The sequence below is a fragment of the Vollenhovia emeryi genome, unplaced genomic scaffold (genome assembly GCF_000949405.1).
Source record: "Vollenhovia emeryi isolate VEMERY1.0 unplaced genomic scaffold, V.emery_V1.0 DF939150.1, whole genome shotgun sequence".
NCBI lineage: Eukaryota > Metazoa > Arthropoda > Insecta > Hymenoptera > Formicidae > Vollenhovia > Vollenhovia emeryi.
In genome coordinates, this window is record NW_011967216.1 from 1,650,420 (window position 1) to 1,666,016 (window position 15,597).

The window sequence follows — 15,597 nt, forward strand, 5'->3', positions numbered from 1 at the left end:
AATGCAATGATAATTATACAAAACAATGATCCATGCTTCAGATATTTTTACAACGGCGTTGTTGAACTAAATGAAGGCTTCGTGAGATAAATAAGAAAGTAGCGCTATATCTTACTAAAAGCAGTTTAGTAAGGTATAGTCATGTTTCGTAAAGTTCTCAAACAAAATAGTCAGTTCGATCGAAACATTTTAAGCTTACATAAACCCGTCGAATGAACTCTTTCCTTAAATAAGTGTGCTCCTAAATTAAAACTAATATACACAATTTTAATTGTCATTGTTAAAATCAGCGTGCCGATGTTGAATCTGCACGTGAAACGATATTACATTACGCTATTATATTAATCTCTAATAAATTATTTACATCTTACTAACGCACTCGGTGATATTAGCTCTTAACAAGCAACAATGATCTTATCGCTCCGAACGAAAGTGTTACAATCTCGAGGAATAAAATATTAGTTTCAGAGTCATTAATTATTTTTTCGTAAATAACGTATATGCATATAAAAATACAAATTATCAGAAAAATAAAGTATATATTTCTTTTTAATTTGGTTTTCAATAAAATATATATATTCATTTTTGCTTTCATTTATATATCTTATCTCTTATTCTATAAGACTCGATATTTAATTGAAGATTACATCTCAATAGCAATAATGCTTTTTTTATTGTCCCTATACTCTATAAATTATAACAATTTTCGTTTAACACTTGCGTTCAGAATTATACATATGTACAAACTCGCTACTTCTTTCCTAGGACAGCAAGGCCCGATAATACATTTTAAAATACTAGATTTCCAGCATTGTGTCTATCTGATGTCTGCCTCTATGTATGAGCGAATTTTATACATGTATGCACTTCTCGCTCGCGATAACTAAATCCTATTACTCAATAGATAACTGATATGGAATTAATTGACTGTGCAATTTATTATGATATTTGTAAAGTGAAATTGAAAACTTTCAAATGCGAACTGATTCCCTATGTCATATATTGCTATGTTTATAACTTCGAGATTCTTTCACGTTGATACTAGATGTATTTTGTGTTTTAATTAAAAAAAACTGTACAGTATGAACATCGTAGAATTATAATAAGAAATTTTGGAAGATTTTCTTCCAGAAATACTTGTGCACGCTTTATCTTATATTCATATTGTAATTAAAATAATAAGACTAACTTCAATGAATTAAACAAAATTAGTGATTTTACTTGGTAGAAAGATGTGAAGATTGATAAGAACTTTGATGAATGTGTGTGCATAAGTAAACGCAGAAAACTGATTGATTAAAATATTCACTGGAGAAGAATAATAATTCCCGTAAATTGAATTGCTTAATCAGATAATAAATATTTAAAGGCCGACGTGTGTGTACTAGTTTTCTAAGAAATCGTTACTTAAAATTTATATTCAGAAAGACGTATATTGTAGGATATGTAAGATATGCAAGGTTTATAATTGCAAGGCCATTTAGATATTTATCGAATTAATTTCGATGATAGCGATTTCATATATTAATATTTTTCATAAGACTCACCGGATGTTTGTAAGATCTACTGGATTTTCCCATTTCTTGCTGTTATACAAGCATAGAAAAGAAAGAATTTCCTCTTTCTTTTATTAAAGAATTTCTAGAATATTATCCATTGGGAATTCAAGATTGCCGAAATATGTACTAACGTAATAGAAACGATCGTATTAGAATCGCAATAATCGTACCATATTACTCGACAGCGAAGCCACAAGTTTCCTCAACCGCTTGCGTAAGCTTGTCAAGCATCTTTTGATAAGTCGGATAACTTTGCGGTATGTCTATTCTATTGAAACAGGTGTGTGCTTTTGGTAGATTTTCGCTCGGGGCATCAACGGCGTGGATCGTGAAAAGCCGTGGACCCGCCGCTCCTGTCGATCCTAGGCAGTCAAACGTGCAATACACAATTATTATCTACATGCTGTATTTTTAACGCAATCGAAATATCTAATAAGAGTATACCTTGCAAAGCTTTGAATCCTTGTAACGGAACTCTGGAGCTACCGGTAACGAACTGGAGCAATCTAGCCCTCATTTCTTCACCGTACGATTCCACTATTTGCCAGAACCATTGCACAACCGGCGTATCGGGCGTGCAGTGCTTAAGCCGAGTATGCATCTTCCAATCGTTTATATCAATGGTGCCCAAACCGCCAATAACTAACTCCAATTCGCGCTCATCGAATGGTCTTAGTAACAAGGGTGGTATCAACTCGTGAAATCCTTTCTGTAACGCTAAGAACTGTTGCTCGATACCGCGCATAAATCGATAGTTGACGTATAACCGAACGTATTCCCTCTTGTTTTCTTCCGTTACCGGAATGTCTTTACCGCCTGGCTTTAGCTCATGATTCTTCAATACGCCAAAACTACTGTGCTCTACGGAAAAAGTAGCATCCAACACGCCGTCTATGCTATTTTCCCTAATAACGTGAAATGTGGTGATTTCAAAATTTAAAAAATTAAACATTGACAATCGTACGAATCAGATATTAATAATAAAGTTTCTTTAGAAAAAAGAAATCATATTACTTACAACATCCATGTCAGGCTCCTGTGTAGCTCTGGATCGACTCCTTCTATATCGCTCAGGGTTATAGCTTTATTAAGCAACATTTTATAGAACGGAGTCGTGAAACCGCCGTCAATGTGATGACCGTGAAATACGGCGATGCCTATGATCCTTCCGGCAAAGTGAAAATACGATAAGTGTTCTGGATTTATGCCCGAGTCTGGATTAATTTGAAGCGTATAATTATCATCTCTCGAATACTGAAAGAGTCCGTATTGCGGATTCAGCATCTCGTGAGACAATAAATATAACCATTCGCGTGCGACACCGCCGTAATCAAGGCCTTCCTCGCCGCGGAATTTGACCATGAGCCTTTTGCGCATATCTTTCGGACGCATTTTCATTATCAGTCTGTACGATTCCTGGAAGAACGACGCATTGTTTGCAGTCTAGACCCCGTGAAACGAATTTTTATTTTCAACTCGTCATTAATAACGACGATAATGGCTTCCTAAGTATTTAAAAATAAATAGGACTACCGTGGATATTTAAAACTCGCTTACTTCGAATATCTCGTTTCTCGATACCTCCAACCTACAATGTCCACTCTGAGGCTGAAGAGCATTCAGTTCGGCTCGAAGGCATTTCAACTTTGCTACTAAGTCGCGCTTGTACTTCGGGAGGAGCTCATTGTCCATGAGCTCCTTCGGTAATTCCGACACTGTTTGAGCATTGTGGGATGGAGCGCTTTCCACTGAAATACAAAGAAACACTTGTTACGCTGATCGCACTATTCACATATACCCACGGAATTAAGAATCCCGATTTTTACGATAATGCGCCCTGATGAACAAGACTCTTCCAAAGTGAAATGGCATTTTGCCCAAGTGACAAATCAACCGGGACTGATTAACAGTCAGACCTGCGTTGCATAGATAGACGCGCTTTGCAGATAAGATAAAATTGTGAGACGTACACAAATGCTCTTTTGTTTTGTTTTTGTGTGAAAATAAGTAGATTATGCGATCCATATTGTGCGAATATTATCAAACATGTAAGAGGCACGAAAATCAAAGCGCTTCAATTATTGCAGGAGATATTTTCCCTTACCCTTTCTGGAAAAGGGATATACGTTTTGAAAGAAAATTTTACTCACTTGTTGGAGAATTGTTGTTATTACCGTTTTCATTTCTCGGTTGTTGTGGCGTGTTAAGCTGAACCGTCGATGAATTGGTTGTATCCGCCTCAGCGGTTTCGCTCGTCACCGAATTGTTCGTATTATTCGCGGTTTGGTTGTTCATATTATTGTTTTGCCTCTTACTATCGACAAAATAATAATTTTACACTCTTGCGTAATCGCGTTTGCGTATCTGTCGACTTGCTATACTTACTTCAGCAGATTGCTTATTATTTGACTGGACAGCCTGGGATCGGTAAACTGCGTTGTCCTGTTATTGTGATCTACGAAGTATACCCGTCCACTTTGGGTCTGCCGCATTTCCCATCCGCCGGGAAGAGGACCAAGCTCGTTCGTCAATTCGTTAGCTTGCAAGTCGCGCGGAATCCTCGGATCGTGCCAAGTGGAAGATCCAGTTGGTACGTGATAGAAATATACTTGACCTTGCTGAGTCTTCCTCATTTCTGCACAAAACGAAAACAATCTTCTTGCTATAGTCGTACATTTTTCCTGAATAATTCATGTTGTATACTGAATATTATTTCAATCGTACCGTAACCACGAGGTAGATCCGAAGGTTGCGGCGGGTCGGTTCGTCTGTCGCTACTCGACATGACGCTATTTCTGTTCCTGTTGCTGCGATTAGGCCTTCGAATTTGACTCCCGCTGTTAAGGCCACGTTCCACCCTTCCGTTTTGATTACCGTTTTGCTCATCGGTTCCTCTGATAACGCGCCGCTCCCTCAAGGACGATGCCGGTGTTGTCGCGTTCCTCACGTTGTGCTGATTCTGACTGCGATTCTGCTGTTGCTGTTGCGTCGGCGTATTTCTCGGGGTATTTTGCGTCGAGTTATCTCGGCTAGGTGTTTGATTCGGCGTGCCATCTCCGCCAGTCCATTCAGGCGACGTATGTTTCGCGGGACTTGCCTCGTTTCTTACGTTCGGTGAGCTCGCGCTACTGCTGGGAGACGTAGGCTCCGACGACGACAACGGCGGTGGTTCCGGTGTCGTCGGTATAATAGCATTGTTAGGCCTATCAAATGACATTACTCGAATAAATTTACATCGTACATAGCGCGTCGTAGGCATTTCGGCACGAGTAGACGTCGAATATTACCGAGCATTCGGACGGATCCATTGCGTGCTCTTCGTGTGGTGATTCACATAGTAAAGTCGACCGCTTTCCGTTCTTCTTTCTTCCCAACCGTCCGGCAAGTCATTCGGGCAGCTCAGGTCTCCGAGCACGTCGACCACGGCGTTATGACCGACTGTATTACTCACGGCGCCGTTATGGCCATCGCGCGACATAAGAGACACGACAATTTGCCCTTTCACAACATCCGTGTCATCGGAATGAGCTTTACATAAGTCCAAACGTTGATCTAAAAGTATATCGCGAGCTAATCTTTACAAACTGCACCGTGTAAGATCGTTTAAAACCGATGTTTATCAAGAAATATATTTCTTGCGAGTAACAAAAATGTGTTTCAAAAGTTTATCTACTTTGGAGCAGTGAGCCAATTTCATTGTATTATAGTTGACATTCTCTATTTTCTCGCCGAAATGAGGAAATATTTATTATTCGATTTTTACTCGCCAGTGTCAGTCAGCTATTTTAAAATTTGATAACCCTGTTGATGCTTGAAATTTCAACGTAAAAATTTCACTGAAAATAACTAGAAATTACAATATTTAAGGAAATTTAATTCGAGTTTTTATTTCAATTTTTCCGCAAGTACTGCATCCTAGACGCGAGATGCTATCGCGTATCTTTGTCATTAAATAAGAATAAAATCTAGTAACATACTATGAAAAGTGTAATATAAAGTACATACATCCTGTATCCTTAAGTCTTTGGATAGTATTTGATAATATGCGTACACATCCTAGAAACCCTCCGTTCTGTTTTTTATGGAATTTTTTATAATTCCACACAGATATGGTGATTCCATCGTTCTTTCCAATGTATCTGCAAGTAACAGTTATTTGTATTTCTTACGCACTTTTATGTTAAACTTCTCTATACTCGTAAAGAAATACTCACAGATCGTAGTGTTGATTCCATTTAGGATCAAGAGTAGCTTTGCAAGTATCTGTACTGTGACACTGTCCAGAACCTTCGACAGTTATTTTCGCGAAAGGATCGGGTAAGCCTAAAAAGTAATCGTTTTCAAATCGCCTTTATTCATATCTCTGCGAGCTGCGAGCTCTTTGCGGAAAAAAAGTACTCACGAAATAAGTCCTTCCTGGCGAGATTGCGGGCGCATAAAACTAAAACGTATGTAATCATTAGGTAAATACATTTTCACGCGCAAACTGATGTCTTAATAAAGAGCTTCTAGCTCTTTCTTTTTCTACCGTATGCGAATGAATTGCGATATATAATTTAGAAAATTAATCATATGCTATTTCTACGTTCCACATTATTATCTAATCAGATAGGTTTTATAAAATAATTTGATGGCAGATTTGTACTGGCTGATTTCTACTCTCTTCTAATATCTTCTAGTCGCACCCAGTGAGAAATGATAATTGAAAAGATGTCGAGTTGATACCAAATCGATATGCGTCGAATAGATTTGTCGATTCGATATCTTTTCAAATATCATTTCTTACCGGTTTCCATTTCGAGCTTATTACTTATTTACAACATTCTCTCAACGCATTGCGGCTAATGTGATGATATCATATGATTCTCTCTGCTATTATGACAAAATTGATTCGAACTTAAATATGAGTAATGTTATAACTCATGCTAAATATCGTTAACGATGATCGAATAGGCTTTCTAAAGAATAAAAGAGAAACGGCCGGATATTGATAATAAAACTAGTCGAAAAGATGGTGTTAGCTAAAAATGGGGCCTTGTTAAGGGCATTGCGATTGAATGACACATGAAATGGTCTTGACGACCGTCCGGAATTAGCGTCTTCTCCCGGAGAGTGCTCGCGGTGGGGTCTCGAGTTAGCTTCGCGACCGGAGGACGAGAAGGAGCACGACGGAGGTCGCGTTTCTCTACCTGGAGCACGCGGGACTCCCCCGGGGGACCAAGTGGACCGAGTGACTTGACGTTCGCGCGTCGCTCGTCCCGTAACCCCCTCCTCCCCCGCGCGCGGAAGAACGCGGCGTGTTGGATAACGTAAAACAAAAACAGGCCGACGTGCGTGGGCAGGTCGTGCGTGCGAGCCGCGGTTTGCCCCCCCGCGACTTTCACACTCGACGAGACGCACGACGCCCGAGGAAGAGTATTACGGTCGTCGCACTCACTCGTCAGGCGAATCTTCATGGCCCCGTTCCTCCTGCTACCGCCCGGGTTCGCCATCCTGCACGCACATTTAACGCTCCGGACCGCGCATCGGCGCCGTAATTGGCAAATAATGCGAGGGCTGCTCTCCCCTGCCAAGAGAACGCGCGACGGCGACGGTGTTCGCTGTTCGCCCGCACCACGCACACATACACATATACGGGTACATACGAACGGCGCGTGCGAACGGTGTCTCGTCGAACGCACTATCGACTTGGAACCGCCGGTCGATTCTCGGAGCAGACCGAGATATCACGTAACGATCCACGCAATGTAATTTTAAGTACTCTACGTCGTAGACCGTAAATTAATTAATTGTTGGATGGAATATAATATGGATCTTTAAACTGGAAAAAATACAATTAAGTTGGAGGAAGTGAGAAAAGGGAAATGTTTTCGACCAAGGCCGCTCTAGTTGCTTTGTCTCGATATATCGAACTGGTATCGTGCCTGCTGGTCGCGTCGCTTCTGCATAGGGAACGTTCAGCTGTCCGCATTGGAGAACGAAGCTATTCACTAGAAACGAATATTCACTAGGAATTGAAAATGAAAGAACGACTTGTACTTCATCTTTTTAAGCATTTCAAATTTCTTGGCGTTTTCTGTTGACAAATTAAATATGTTTACTCTTAGTAAAAAAGAACTAATTTAATCAGTAATTAATTTAAATAGTGATTAATTTATTTATTTAAATTAATCAGTGGTTAATTTAATAAAGATCAATCGGAATGAAATTTGACATAGTCGCCCTAAGGGGAAGATTAACTTTATTGATTAGTTCAACAGCACAATTATGCTTGAAGTAAAATTTTAGTCTGTACAATTCTCGCGTCGTCTCTAATTTAATTTTTTTCAAGCAATAACATAAAAATTAAGAATTCTAATCATGTTATAAAAATTCTGCAAGTATTGCTTAATAAGTTAATCGTGGATTAAAATGAAATTTGATTAAAATTACCTTGAGAATGTTTTTCCGAAATTTGCTTGTACAGATTCGAACGAAAGTTGCGTCATATAAAACTTCCGGTATTTAATTATGTAACATCGCGTTTGGTTTGTACAACTCGATAACGAGTGAGCCATTTGTAAATATTTTCGCTTTTTTCGACGAGCGCGTACGCGTACACATACGTAAGAAGGAAGCGTCAAGGGAACGGCAGGTACGGACGATGCAAAAACGTGCCCGATTTTTTTGTTGATAATTTTCCTTTATTGATGAAGTCTTAGCGTAAAAAGGTACAAATCAAAGATAAATATTTCGCGAATACTCGTGAAAGGACGGCGGACACAATGAATTTATTCAGCGCCGAGATACAATCAAATGACCTCGTATATAAAAACGTGTCATGATGTTATCATCCCTTTTCTTATTATTATCGCTGCTTGTCAAATCTCAGAATAGCATGGCTTAAACTTATGAGTGCGATATCAGTACAATTATTAATGATTATGATACCAACTGGCCTGCTTCTACGAAGGGACTGCCGTTTATTAAAATTAACACACATATTATGTGTATATATATATATATATGTATAATATGCAAGTATGTATCAATGTCATGCGATCCCTGCACGTTTTGTACTATCATCGGTCATATATCGTCGCGAAGTCACGTTTACACTCGAGAGCTTGATTTAGACAGCTCAGAAAATTTTCTTTATGAGAGAACGTGTCTTGCAAATATCTTATCATCGTTCAATTTCTAAAGGTTTTAAATCGGAATCTTGGCAAGTTTAAGCGAGTTAAAGAAACGTCGGATCGTTTGCGATGGAACAGACACTTCGCATCGAATAGCAAGACAAATGGCACAAGTCGTGAATTTCACGAAGCTTCTTAACTCGTGCTTCGCATAATTCAAAGAAATCGGCGGAACTTCGCGACGCCGCATGTGTGATTCGCGTTCGCGACTACACTTGGCTACCCGGCTGAAAAGAAAGTTTCCTTCGGGGGAAACTCTTTGGCAGTATCCAACCCCTTACAGATTAGAAAAGTTTTCCGTCGATCGCGGAATGTGATTAACACCGATTGCCGGCCGTGCAGTCCCCCGTTGTACTTAAAAGCGACTCAGATCTCAATTCTCTCCCCGAAAAGTGAGGAAGGCGTCCACAAGGAACACGATGCCCTCGATAATACTGAGAGAACCTTTGGCCAAGCCGGTATCGCGAAACGATGACTTGTGCGCCATCTTTTGAAAGAAGTCAATGTTGAGAGAGCCCGCGGCGATGAACAAGGCGCATCCAATGAGCGAGAAGAAGAGATCCTAAAAAAAATAAGAAATCGCATTTAATAAAAATCCGCACTGTACGCTATAATGCCCTCCTATTTGTAAACCTACTAATGCATTTTCATTTATACGTTTATCCTGCATTAATATAATCTTTATTACGTGCATATCAAATTATCATTAATTTAAATATACAAACACAGCTTCTTAAAATTTTTTTTAGTTCTCTTAGATCTCTCGAGCTTTGGTTCTCAAATTTTCTATGCATTTTTATATTCGATTTACGTATAATTCTATATTGCGATGTCTGTCTGGCGAAAAATCTGTCCTGTTATATATCTATTGTATTAAAACATACCACGCGGCGGTTCACCGGCGTTCCCATCACGCTGCCGATAAACAGGCCGACCAGAATAATCAGATATCCCCCAAAGGTGCCCATGGTGATCATCGCGGTATGTTGATCTCCCGCATTGAAGGAGTTGTAGTGCAAACCGATAAGGATGCACACCAAGAGCTGTGATCAGAAATACACATTTAATGGGCGAAAATGTGTTCAGCCTACGCGCTGCCTTCTCTTTTTTCCCTTGAGAACAAAGCTTTATTGGAAGTAAAACTTTATCGCACGATAATCTCCCTCAATAATCTATCACTTTTATCGCTCATATGAAAACTGCAGTTTTGTTTTGTTATAAAAGTATAGGTACAAATAACGTCCATGAAACTGGGTCGATCTGGGGAGAGTCGACTCTCTTTCGATTCCATTATAAATAAAATATTGTCCGCTACTGTCTCAGTTGGCAACTTTTTATTTCGAGACAAAACGTTGTAAATGTCACCATTTGATATAGTCCATCGAATTATTAACATAGTTAGAAACAAGTCCATCTACTTCGAAATACGTCGACACCTATAACTAGCAAAATTCCGCGATTAGCGGTAAATTTTAAAACTGTTCTCAATAATTAATGAAGTACAATCATGCGAAAACAACATATGAATTTAAATTCTTTATTCGACAAGAAAAAGAGTCGACTTTTATCTCCATAATATATAATATTTCTTATGATAATATTTAATAACTATACATAAGGGATTAAATAATAATACAGATTATAGCTTTGGCTAATTGGCCGGCAACGGCAGCCGGAAAATAGAAAAATGTGAGCGAGGAATGTAGAATAAATTTATGGGCGTTTTATTTCGCAATTACATAATTTTCATCTCGAAGTCATCCGAGGCGTCACCATTAAAATTGCACCGGTCGGCCTTGGCGCGATGAACACATTCGCCTGACGCCGAATACAGTGTATCTCGAAGAATCCCGGGCTTGGTCACCCACGTGTCGATAAGCACGCGATACGTCGCATCGACTACAGCCCAGAGCTGTAGTATTCGTCACTAGGGAGTGACATTATTCTAAGATACGGTACATATCAGCAATATAAATATGTACCGTAAGCGTGTATCAAGAAAGTGCATGCATATATTTGTATTGTAACATTTTATTTTGTGCTGAGCAAGCGTCATTATATTTTGCATTAATTCAACATAATGTTGTGTACTAATAATATTTATTACTTTTTAATACTATGCCGTTCGCTGACAAATTAATGCAAACACATTGTTACGTAGCTCGTCGACATATAAATCAAAATATTTTCGGTTTTTTTAGCTAAAAAATAATTGCGAAGTAACGTTGTTACGATGAATTTACCAAGAAATGAAACGAAAGAACGGAGCTAAAATTTTATTTGGGAAACAGCAGGCGTAAAATATCGCGGACATATAACGTTAAGAGTCAGCGTTAATTTGTAAACAAAGCTAGATAAACGTGTGTGTTCAGCGAGATAAATGTTAGCTGGACAGCTGTGTTCTTAAAAACCCGGCTGTTCTGATTTTTATGAAATGACGCGTTTTTGGCTATTTTATATATTTTTAATGTTGTATTAACTTCAATTAACGCGGGATGAAGTACACGGTCATCAAAGAACAGTTATCGAAATTTAGCGTACAATTTTCTACCGCGTACAAATGCAGCTTAAAGGCTTAAACGAAAGGCTTCTCACGTAGGTCCCGAAGAATCCTAACGGAAGTCGATCGGTACGAGAGACTTCCGGGCGACTTGAAGCGAACCGTAATAAGAAGAGAGCGAACGCTCTTGTGCGGTAATCAGCGCCGATTATGTCACTCTCCATTCTCGCCGCCTTACGAGTCACGAAAGATATGCAGCGCGGAATGTCGCGCAACCAACAATACCCAGGCTTGGAGACGAACGCTGATTTTCTCGAAAATGCGATTGGAGTCGCGATGAACGCGAGCAGCGCGAGAAATTGGATCAATCGATTGGAAGAAACAGCGCAGTAACGTTAAAAATAAATTCGAGGGCATGGTGGTGCTCTTAAGGAGTATGAGGCGACCTCGTGTATAGTGTTTCTCTTGCGGCTGGAAATGCGTGCGCGAGAAACGCTGATAGGTTTATGTAGCTCGAACCTTGCACTTTCTCGAGAATCTAGTTCTCCGCGCAATTTCGAATGCTAAGGATAGACGAGCTCGTTAGAGCAATCTATTCTTCTAGTTTGCAAAAGACATATATTATGTATGCGTTTCCGGTTATGTTAATTAATGTTTTGTAATATGACATCACACGGTTGAGCTTTGTGCGTTGAAAGAAAACCTGATTCACCATGTTCGTAATTTTTGTTCTCGCTTACGACGTTACATAGAATCGGTATTTGAATAACTACATAATAGAATTTACGGTGTAATTTATCACTGAAACTGTACATGCCGTACATTGATGTGTCATTTGCACTACTTCACAAAGATGAAATAATGCTAGGCTTAAAATTCAAACCTGATCCGACAATGTTGCGATAAATAATTAAAGATATATAATCATTAATATACTTACGAGCTCAAGGAATTTTATGATCGACAGCCTCGTGATGGTAGCCATTTCGTCTGATCTATAAATAGCCAAGAAACAATATAGAAGTTAGTTAATCGTGTGTGTAATTTAAAATAAGTAAGTAAGAATACTTTTCCGCTTGTCAAGAAACGTCCAGATCAAATTTATAAAATGCACGATATATGAATTACGATTACGTGTACCATTGATGGACCTCGAAAAATTCACCGCATATAAATGCAAATACAACGACTATAACCACGGAATGTAAGTCGTATGAAAACGTAATGAAGGTAAAGAGGAATGGAGACACGACAATCGATATAATAGTACCACAGTCGTATAAACGACATCGGAAATGCATAGTGCTAAAGTACAATAATGCGAGCCTCTTTTACCGAGGAAGGCATAAACATATTGTAGAATAGTAATACATTGTTCAACGAGATATACGACCAATGCACACGTCTGGTAAACTCCCGCGAAAAGCGATTACACTTTGCGAGTGTGCATATATAAATACGTACATGACAAACAATTGAGGGGAAAATACAAATCTTTTTATTTTATATAAAATTGGCAAACGGCCGCGCGACTAGCGGGCCGAAATTTTCTGTTACTTCTGCTATAGAGTTAAACACGCAATGTTTGGTTCATCCGATTTTATCGTGAAAAGCCCCATTTATTATACGCCTGAACGAAAATTGTTCTTGTAATTAACAATAGCGCAAGCACTATAATCTTACATTTATATTTTAGCAAAAAAGCGGAAGACACGCAGCATTACAACAAATTGTGTGCCCGTGTCTACGATGATATGTCGTGACTACGGTGACCTTAATATATCATCGTGACATTTATTACTATTTTAATGACTGCTAGTCTAAATTCAACTCTTTGATCCTCTCCGTGGGTTCTTAACTTGTGTGTTGACAGTTTTATATATATTTTACTTGCCTCCTCACGCAGAAATTATTTGTAGCAAATTCAACTATTTCCTCGCGTGATAAAAATTTTATGCTTTAGTATTGAATGTAACATATATATTATATAATATGTATACATAGTGCAAATTATTTTATCAATAACATACTGAAAAAACAAAGCTATCGAAAGAAACACGAAATCGTGGCACCGAAACTTAATATTATAACAACCAGATCGCGTGCTATATTTAGATATATGTATCAGATGAGACAGACGCTGCTCACAGAGTTCGGAACTTTTCCCAGAGGGGGAAAATGCAGGGGAATTGATAAATCGTGATATAATTAAATCGCAATTTAAAATTTAATCAATAATGTGGTAATGCGGAGATATTGCTTTGCGGCATCATGTCAATTGCCGTAGGCAAATATTGTGCATGCCTAATTGCACTAATACAAACTTTACGTCATCTCTCGTTGGATGACTCGAGCGGGTCGGCACGTATGACGACCATGACATACCCAAGATGGATAGAATGCAACAAAACTAGAAATAGCGCGATGTGTGTCCTGCATGCTTATCGTCATTGAGCAAGAAGCACTTAGTCAGTAATGTCGAGCTTTGCGATGAAATTGTTTAATCGCAGCTGCTTAAGACCCGGTTTCACCAAACGTCACTTAACTTTAATCTTAGTTTAATTCATGTTTATCTCTTTCTAAAATAACAGTTGGGAAGAGATAAAGAACGAATTAAGCTAAGTTTAAAGTTAAACAACGTTGGTGAAACCGGACCTAAATCATCAAAGTGAAATTGATATAGCGAAGTTTCATAAATAATTTTTACATGAATCACGGTTAAAGGAAATGTTATCTCTGTGGGAATAAATGGATACGGAAGCAATGATATGTCATATATTTTTATATATATGATCTTATGAATTTTATATTGAAAGCTCATAAATAATTAAATTCGCCCGTGTATTTGTAAAGATGAAGGGACATTTATTTTAAGACATTTAGAATCTATATAAGGATTATTTTAAGAGAAAATCTAAAACTCCAAAAATTTTTAATCGTGAAAGCAATAGAAAATTATTAATATGGAGATTCAACAATTAATACAAGATTTAGTAGTGGGACTGTGAACAGTTATAAGTCAAAATAAAGATATAAATTATTTAGCTTGTTTATTCTCTGTGATGTCGAACATCTGACATGGATAACAAGATCTCATTATTAGTTGCAATAACCTGCGATTTTTCGAATGAGTACACGACATAAATTAAACGTTGAGAAGTAAATCGCGGTCATATAACGCATGGGAGGGGAAACGCATTTTTTACACCGAAAAGGAAGACACTTTCACGACTGCCTTGACTCCGTTTTTATAATTTCTTTCAGACTCTCTTTCCCTTTAGAGGCTATGCTTTTTCGAAAACTTTATCGAAATAAAGATACATATAAATAATTTTAAAAATACTTACAAAAATCATAAAAACAAAATGTGAGATTATTAAATTTTACTATTTCTACAATCGTAATCATTTTTAATACATCTCTTGTATCTTTTATATTTCTAACCTTTTACATTTCTATTTTATTTCACAAATGATTATTTTGTAACGGATAATTGCATTGCAAATTTAAGAAACAAAATTGTGTATGTAATGTTCCAAAACGTTTTAATTTACACTTTGATGACACACAATATGACGCTAATTTATATCTCTTCATTCTTAAAGTCTGCATATCTCTTCTTACATTTTGTAACTGATATCGATTAAATAATATCGTACTGCGTAAATTGTACATGTGCGATTTTGTCAAAGTTCACATACTTATTTTCTACACAAATTGCATCACTAGATAAAAACACGTCATTTTGCATGACATCACTCGCGTTAGTTGATAACAAAAATTGACGTTTTAACCAAAATATTATAGTTCTCTTTTAATACACATATATATTTTTTATTATTATTTATTTATTATAAATTATTATATATTTTGTATATATACACAAAGATGTTTCCTTTAAAATATTTTCGAAACTAGCAATTGGGTTTTAACATTTAGTTTTACAATTGATAATATCCTCTATCTTTCCGTAATATTTTATAATTTGCGATAATTTTCGTGCATTTGTGCACAGCGAAGCAACGCGTCTCGCTTCTTATTCTAATATCTTACTCCAACCGGTCAAGGCTAGTCAGCTCACAAACCAGCACACAAAAGAATAGCACGGACAAAGAACTTGAAGCGGGCGTTGGGAGTGTCTTAAACCAGCGTCGATATTAGCGGTCCCATAATATTCTCGATTTGCAAAAAACGCGAAAAAAGACTCCCAATTCCATTCATTCACGAATCAGGCGTCTACGGCGTCGTGTAGAGCGTACTTACGTGTTCACGCTTTCGATTCACCGGACGGTAGCTGCTCGCGAGACGAGGGTTCAACGACGACTGATGCTGAAGACCAACCACGCATTGTGGAGGCGCGTCA

At 38.0% G+C, this 15,597-nt stretch overlaps 2 protein-coding genes across 3 annotated transcripts; both read right to left on the reverse strand.

Annotated features, from left to right (window-relative positions):
- Positions 1–551: 551 nt before the first annotated feature.
- On the reverse strand, positions 552–7,202 carry LOC105565638 (E3 ubiquitin-protein ligase SMURF2). Of its 2 annotated transcripts, XM_012019001.1 has the most exons (13): positions 6,997–7,135; positions 5,962–6,000; positions 5,774–5,882; positions 5,565–5,698; positions 4,847–5,111; positions 4,284–4,762; positions 3,945–4,194; positions 3,710–3,873; positions 3,117–3,307; positions 2,578–2,975; positions 2,004–2,464; positions 1,730–1,921; positions 552–1,641 (listed from the first exon to the last, which is right to left on the reverse strand). In XM_012019001.1, exons 1-12 carry the CDS (start codon positions 7,049–7,051, stop codon positions 1,734–1,736), a joined length of 2,733 nt encoding a protein of 910 aa, XP_011874391.1. In that variant the 5' UTR covers positions 7,052–7,135; the 3' UTR covers positions 552–1,641; positions 1,730–1,733. The 2 variants fall into 2 exon arrangements, with proteins under 2 accessions (XP_011874391.1, XP_011874392.1); XM_012019002.1 differs by having other exon boundaries at positions 552–1,921; positions 6,997–7,202.
- Positions 7,203–8,220: 1,018 nt separating this feature from the next.
- On the reverse strand, positions 8,221–15,597 carry LOC105565639. Its single transcript, XM_012019003.1, has 4 exons — positions 15,498–15,597; positions 12,175–12,229; positions 9,619–9,777; positions 8,221–9,296 (listed from the first exon to the last, which is right to left on the reverse strand). The coding sequence occupies exons 2-4, from the start codon at positions 12,217–12,219 to the stop codon at positions 9,108–9,110; spliced, it is 393 nt and encodes a 130-aa protein (XP_011874393.1). The 5' UTR covers positions 12,220–12,229; positions 15,498–15,597; the 3' UTR covers positions 8,221–9,107.

What these genes read in the sequence shown, in the direction of transcription:
- LOC105565638 (XM_012019002.1), bottom strand. Translation starts at nt 7,051, where the DNA reads ATGGCGAACCCGGGCGGTAGCAGGAGGAACGGGGCCATGAAGATTCGC. An exon ending in CATGAAGATTCGCCTGACGA is followed by an intron (nt 6,001 to 6,996) that starts GTGAGTGCGACG and finishes CATACGTTTTAG; the next exon opens with TTTTATGCGCCCGCAATCTC. An exon ending in CGAGAAACGAGATATTCGAA is followed by an intron (nt 2,976 to 3,116) that starts GTAAGCGAGTTT and finishes TCGTTCTTCCAG; the next exon opens with GAATCGTACAGACTGATAAT.
- LOC105565639 (XM_012019003.1), bottom strand. Translation starts at nt 12,219, where the DNA reads ATGGCTACCATCACGAGGCTGTCGATCATAAAATTCCTTGAGCTC. An exon ending in TCATAAAATTCCTTGAGCTC is followed by an intron (nt 9,778 to 12,174) that starts GTAAGTATATTA and finishes TTCTGATCACAG; the next exon opens with CTCTTGGTGTGCATCCTTAT. An exon ending in CGCCGGTGAACCGCCGCGTG is followed by an intron (nt 9,297 to 9,618) that starts GTATGTTTTAAT and finishes TATTTTTTTTAG; the next exon opens with GATCTCTTCTTCTCGCTCAT.